Source organism: Propithecus coquereli, unplaced genomic scaffold (assembly GCF_000956105.1).
Source record: "Propithecus coquereli isolate 6110/MARCELLA unplaced genomic scaffold, Pcoq_1.0 Scaffold243, whole genome shotgun sequence".
Classification (NCBI taxonomy): domain Eukaryota; kingdom Metazoa; phylum Chordata; class Mammalia; order Primates; family Indriidae; genus Propithecus; species Propithecus coquereli.
Window position 1 is genome coordinate 3,378,328 of NW_012147986.1, and position 7,395 is coordinate 3,385,722.

At 33.7% G+C, this 7,395-nt stretch overlaps 1 protein-coding gene across 1 annotated transcript in view; it reads right to left on the reverse strand.

Annotated features, from left to right (window-relative positions):
- GMCL1 (germ cell-less, spermatogenesis associated 1) overlaps window positions 1-7,395 on the reverse strand; it is a 56,182-nt gene that overhangs the window by 32,833 nt on the left and 15,954 nt on the right. The window contains exons 3-5 of the mRNA XM_012646424.1: window positions 7,096-7,180; window positions 5,513-5,603; window positions 1,065-1,202 (exon numbers count right to left, since the gene is read on the reverse strand). Coding sequence (XP_012501878.1) covers window positions 1,065-1,202; window positions 5,513-5,603; window positions 7,096-7,180 — 314 coding nt within the window. The remainder of the gene's footprint in view (window positions 1-1,064; window positions 1,203-5,512; window positions 5,604-7,095; window positions 7,181-7,395) is intronic.

Genomic DNA, 7,395 nt, shown 5'->3' on the forward strand with positions numbered 1-7,395 from the left:
TCTTGCATTCCAAAAATATAAAGCTATCCACTTGCATCACAGGCACACCTAAATTAAACTACTTTAAAACAGACTTTTTTTTTCAGTCTCCCAATATTCATTTCCAAAAAGCCTTAAAAGGAAATATAATTAGAGAGTGGCATATGTAATTTGCCTTGGCATCTAATATTACATCACTGCTAGGGATTGGTATTTAACACATACTAAATCTATTACAGAACTGCTATAAGGAATATAAAATTCAGAGAATGTGTCACTTAAACTGTGTCTATAAACCTGCCTAAGTGATTTTATAAAAATGCATTACTTTCTAACATATCAGAAAAGTTAACTCTAGGTTTTCTTTCCATTCAATACCTTTCTAAATAAGTATATAGATTTCAAGAACAATTTAAATCTATCAATACACAGCTATATCAAAACTGAGGTAACAAAAATAATTACAACTTTTCAGACAAATCTATAATTATTACTACAAATGTTTATAAATTCATAAGTAAATACTCAAATAGAAATTCTAGTTTCTACTACTTATATGCATCTATAGTACTAAACTGAATCTTTCATAAGCATTAGACATTTAACTTAGAAAGTTAAATCAATAGTTGTTGCAAAAAATTTAAATTACAATGAATAAATACTACACTTGCTTCAGCATGAAGTTTAAGACTTTAGAATAAGAAAATATCAGAAAATAAATTTAAGGAGTACTAATAGAATAAGCAATTATGACTTTAAATACTTTAAAAATCATTTTTAAAAGTTTGATCCAAAACAGTGTCCTAGTTTATCAAATTAAAGAACATTCATATTACAGAATAGTATATAGACATTTAAATATTCTGGAGAGTATTTAATGAAACGAAATATGGCAAAATGACCACAGTATAGAATATGAACACAGAAAATTACCTATATAGTATGATTCTACTTTGGCATAAAAATGTGTAACTTTTTAGAATTAAGGATAATTTATTTTCTTCAATATTCTTGTCTATGATATATATGACAGTTATAATCAGAAAAATATTATTTAAAATCATAAATTAATCATGTTATCTTACCTGAAGGTACTATACAATCTTGTTCAGTAATTCTCGCAGAAGCCAGATCACTAATAATATACTGCAACCTCAAATATCTGAATACTGGCACGAATGGCTTTCCTTGCTCAGTTTCAAGGAAGGGCATACCTTCAAAATCTATAAAAAATAGTTTAAATTAAATAGCTATTCTTTTTGAATCAACTGATTTCCTAAATGTTTTTATGGATGGGGACAAGTACACACACACACATACACATTTGTACTAGAATACAAATAAGTTAGTTTCAAACTTTTCAAGAATTTTGTAAACCTCAAGTATGTAAATAAAAACTTAGGGAAGTTTCAAACTTTTCAAGAATTTTGTAAACCTCAAGTATGTAAATAAAAACTTACGGAAATTTTTTAAAAAGCCCTAAGAAATTAACTTTGGTCCTTATCAGACCCTTGGGCTGGGAATTCAGCTGTACACCTTTCTAGGGTTTGGAATTTAGAGTGTAGGAAGACGGGAAAGGAAGGCTTGACAAAGGTACTTAGAGTCAGATTCTCTCTCCAGAATCGTGCCTTCCAGGGATTAAACACTCCAGTGCAACTCTAGAGCCCAAAAGCCTCAAAGGTCTTCATAAGATACACAGGACATGGAACGTCTCTTGGGATTCTTCTAACTTATGCTTCAGCTATATGTCATGAACACTAATTAATGTATCAATTCTCTATTAAAATACAAAATAAGATATTGTAGCCAGATTTGTAACACATGGGTAGTATTAATTTATTATTAAAATAATTCAAGTTTATGAAGTGTATGAATTTTTTTTTTTTTTTTTTTAGGGAGAACTAAGGTTATTTCTAAAAATTATCCTCAGTTTGTACTCCAATGTGCTTTCATGAGTGGGAAGGAAAGGTCTAGAGTTATTGTTATCAAACAGGGACTTGTGCATAAGTCCTAGTCTATGTTTTCTGTTAAACAAGGTATACATACCCATGGGAGTATACTCAGCTCTGTTGTTATTAAGGATAAGAAAAAAAAGATGAGAGTTGTCATTGTAGATTATTATGTCTCAAACCATACTTCATATGGAACATAGGTTTTCTGCGAACCAGAAAAGTGTTCCCCACTAAAATAATTTTTTCCTGAAAATCGTGAAAAGATAGCCCAGTTAATGAATTTTTTTTTTTCTTTTTGGAAATAAGGCCTCACTCTGTTGCCTGAGCTAGAGTGCAGTGGCACAATCATAACTCACTTCAACCTCCAAACTCCTGGCCTCAAGTGATTCTCCCACCTTGGCCTCCCAAAGTGCTAGGATTAGAAGTGTAAGCCACTGTGCCTGGCCCACATTTTTATCTTATATATTTTTTGTATTCCTTTGTCACTTGCCTAGAGTCAAGCAAAGCAAACAAGAAAGTAGTAAACTCATTTAAAAAATTAATAGTTAACTTTGTTTATTTATACAACAAGCATGTGACTGTGGATTTACATCTCTTGCCTTTTTTTTTTTTTTTTTAAACAATAATAACAGTTCTAGTTCATATGTTGAATTAAATGTGCCAATTTCACGGGGTATACTGAGAATACTATTATGTTCTTACAGGTGCTCTGTCACATGAACAAGTTATAAAAATCTAATTCTAGATTGTCTCATAGCAATCTGATAATTATTCCATGAAGTCTTTTCTTCAAGGTTATAGATGAGATTGGCTCATTTATTTTTGTAAGAATTCAAAGAATCAAAAAAATGTTTTAAAGTTTCTTGCTAGCCGACATGTGGCCATACTGACTGCATCAGCCAAATGCAGTAGCAATCCTTAGATATAACTGTGTAGAAAACTTTCTAAATTTCTATTGTTTTCTTACAGTCCTGATCAATATATATCTGAAAAGTCAAATGATTAAGAAAACTTAAAAGAAATATAATATAATGGGTGAGGGGACCATAAGTCATTTTTCTATCATAGTTCCTGAGTATGCATCACTTACAATTTTAAAACTTTGAAATGACCCTATGAAGTCCTCCAGAAAAACAAGAGCATTAGACATACATTTTGCTTTGAGCAATAAATGTCTCCCTGAACAATCATCTTAAACTGTATACTTTCACACTACAGGGCTGGGAGAGAGAGCCTAGAAGAAAACCATAAGTGGACCATGGTTTCCTATTCTGGTTTGTGCCGCTTAGTCTAACTTCCCTTTTGATAGATTGCTGTGGCTGATCTAGCCGGAGCACAAATGAGCATAAGGTTATGTCAACATTTACTGCTTCTATTGAGTCCTTTTCCCTTTTTAACTTCTCCATCCTCCTTAACTCATTCAGTTTTTCTCTCTCCCTGTTTTTCATTTAAATTCTATAATTTTCTTCTCTATAATTTCCCTAATCCTTTAATTGCCATACTGTAACACTAAAGTATAATTTAAGATATAAGTTTAATATTTTGTTCTTCAAGTAAATCAAGTTAGATTTTATTGATATGGTCCTTTACACATTTTTACTTTAGGAGCTTGATAGAAAAATAATTTATCAGGCTCTGAGCTAGGAAATCTGATTAAATAAAATAATTCTACAAATTTAAGACAAAAAGACCACTAAACTTTAAAATCAAGAACATCTATTGGCCGGGCGTGGTGGCTCACGCCTGTAATCCTAGCAGGAGGATCACCTGAGCCCAGGAATTTGAGGTTGCTGTGAGCTAGGCTGATGTCATGGCACTCTAGCCCGGGGAACAGAGTGAGATTCTGTCTCAAAAAAAAAAAAAAAGAACATCTATTCATCAAAAGACATTTAATAAAGTAAAAAGATAACTTACAAACTGGAAGACAAATGCCAAACATATTTATGACAAAGTACTGGCTATCAAGAATATATAAAGAATGCCTACAAATCATTAAGAAAAGGTAAATTTAACATTAAAATAGGAAAAGAACAGACATTTCACAGAAAGGGAAATATATGGCGTGCGTGCGTGCGTGCGTGCGTGCGTGTGTGTGTGTGTGTATATATAGAACCGTTCAATCCCTTTAGTTACGAAGGAAATGAAAATTAAGACCACAATATGAAGTAGTTCCCGAACAAGTGAACAAAATGGTATATTGTCCAGTGGTGTGCTACAGCTGGCTCGTGCTGGCTCAAAGGAGCTGACTGTGTGCATCTCTTTCCAACTCTACATTCAGTGATGTCATGTTGGTAGCTCAAAATCAGCCATGCTGAGAGAATTTGTACCAAGGAAATGAAAAAATGCTACAAATCAGGGACTGTTTTTTCCACATTCAGCTTTTTAGCACACCACTGTTATGTATGTTAGCACATACATGCATAAAGTGATAACATTATTATCATTACTATTATTTGAGACAGGGTCTCCCTCTGTCGCCCAGGCTGGAGTGCAGCCTGATCACAGGTCACTGTACTCAAATTCCTGGGCTCAAGCGATCTTCCCGCCTCAGCCTCCCAAACAGCTAAGACTGTAGGCCGAGCCACCACACCCGGCTGATTTTTTAAGTTTTTGTAGAGATGGGGGTCTTGCTATTGCTCAGACTGGTCTTGAACTCCTGGACTCAAGCAATCCTCCTGCCTCGGTCTCCCAAAGTGCTGAGATTATAGGCATGAGCTGCCATGCCCCACAACAATAAATTATTTTTTTAAGGCAAAATAATAATAAACACAAAATTTAAGATAGTAGTTGGGGAAAATCAGAGGGACACAACAGAAAAGAAGTATGCGAGTAGACTGAAGTTATTAATGTTCTAGTACTTGAAGGTTAGTTCACAAAGGCTCAATATATTATTAAAAATAAACAAAAAAGGTGGCCATACACAGACCAAAAATGACAGTAAACTAAGAAAATCATGAACTAAGGTATAATTATCTACTACTTTGCACCTGCGGGCCATTAAAATTTTTTTTCTACATGTTTTAGCAAAGTAAAAAATAAATATATTGTATGCTCCCCCTCTGCCCAGATAAAACCTTATAGCAGCTGATCATAAGCAATTTGAGATCAGTCTCCATAGAGAATCTGAAGAAAGGTATGGAAGCTCTCCACCCCAAATGCATGCAGCACACACATACATATCAAACTCTGCATCCACTGTTGGGGGCTAGTGACACATGGAAGCCTATCCATGGCCCCCATGTTAAGAATTGTTGCCGGACAGGGTATGGGTTGTTAGGGAAAATTCAATGTGGTCAAAGACAAATGCAATCACCAAGAACTGTTAGTGATAAAATGAGAAAAGCAACAGCTTTGGGGGATTTGAGTGTGATGACAGTTCAAAGAGTAACAATTTAGATAATAATAGGAAAGGCATTTTTGTTATCTAGCCTCAATCTTCTCACCATAAATGAGAGGCTAAAGTAGATAACTGGAAGGTTCTCTCCAGCTCTAACATTGTCTATAAACAAGTCAGGGTCTGAGTTTAATAGATTCCATTTTAAAGAAAGATAAATTTTCAAAAAACAAAAATTCAGGCATACCTTTTTTCCGCTTAGAAAACCAGATATCTGTTTCTGTCAAAAGCTGTTTTAAAGATCCATTCCATGAAGGCACAAGTTGAAGGAACATCCACTAGATTTTTAAAAAAATTAAATAAGAAAAAAGTTGTAAGATTTCATCATCTAATGATTTTACATTTTCGAATTGCTTCCGCCTTAAAACATAACACCTAAAAAATTTAATTTCCATGTTACAAGTAATTGAAAGAAAGTAGAACTATTATTAAATATTATACATGACAGGCTTACATGCTTTAAATTTTTCATGGCATTAATCATAGTCTAATGATTAAAAACTGGATGTGTGTGTACTAAGGGGTAAGCGAATCCCTGAGAAGTATTTATAGTCACAAACACACCCCGTACACTACTGTGTTAAAAAGGTGAAGGTTTAATATACATTATATTAGTAATTTTATACTAATTTATTCCACTCACAATTCAATTTCACTAAATACTATGTGAGATTATAAGAGTAAGAAATTAAACATGGGAAGGAGTTTGTCTTGTTGAGACAATACACACAGTAGTTAAGAGCATGGACTTTCAACAGACCTGCCCATTTAACAGCTGGGCAAATTACCTAATTTCTCTTGGCCTTAATTTCTTCGTTTGTAAAATGAGCATAATATGTCTACCTCATAGAATATTAAATGACTTAATATGTAAATATTTAGAATGGCACAAGGTACTATGTGAGTATTAGCATTTATCATTACTGGCATAACAGCAGCATAACAACATGAAAGAATGCATGCTACTGTGACTCAGAAATGGGCTCTACCACTCCTTTAAAGATTGGATAGCCCAGATACTAAACTTCCTCGAAGAAAAATAGTAATGGAATCTCATCTCTATCATAAAAACAATCACAATGATATAATGTAGAAGGTATACAACCATGTAAATTGCAGACATTTGTCTATTCTGGGGACAAAAAGCTAAAGGCAAAATTATGCAGCAGGAAGAGAGCAATGGAGTAGAACTCGTAAGACCTAGCCTGTGCCTCAAGTCTGTCACTTAGTAAGGATTCTGCATCTCACCATCTACAGGGAAATAGCTGATTTTTCTCTTCGAAGAGCTGTGAAAATAAAATTAGATTAAAAAATGTTGAAACCTTTCAAGAGGATGAAGTAAAAAATTTCTGATGTGCAAACAGGCCTTTAAAAGAAGAATTAACATTTTCTAGAAAAAGTATATGTAAAAATTTCATCATGAAATCATAAATTTAACTAAAGCTGAACTTTGAAAACGTTCCTGAAAACCATATAAAACATTTAAACAATACCTTTTATATAAAACATTTCTGATTCTGTAAATAACAACAACACATTTGTTGTTCAAAAACACCTGGGAAAAAACAGAAAAGTAGTCCTAAGATAGAAAAGTACAAAGAACAAAGTTAAAATCACTCATGATATGAAATCCCTAAATATAAAGACTTTTTAACATTTTGGCATGTTTCCTTCTCCTCTTCTTACATTTATAACCATCCCTTTATCACTGGACACTAGCTGTTTGCAATTTTTCACTATTAGAAGCTATGTTGAGTGATATGTCAGTACCTTTTTTAGAGCTGTGTACACATCCATTTCCACTTGCATCACAAATAAGTTAGATGAAGCAATGAGCTGTTTCATGACATTTATGCTGAAAAAGACAAAACGGAGTGAGAGTGAGTTTATCTTCATGCAGAGGCTGAAGGACCCTGGTAGAACTAAAAACTTTTTAAGTCTTTATTATCAAAAGAAAATGTGCGCTGGGCGCGGTGGCTCACGCCTGTAATCCTAGCTCTCTGGGAGGCTGAGGTGGGCGGATTGTTTGAGCTCAGGAGTTTGAAACCAGCCTGAGCAAGAGCGAGACCC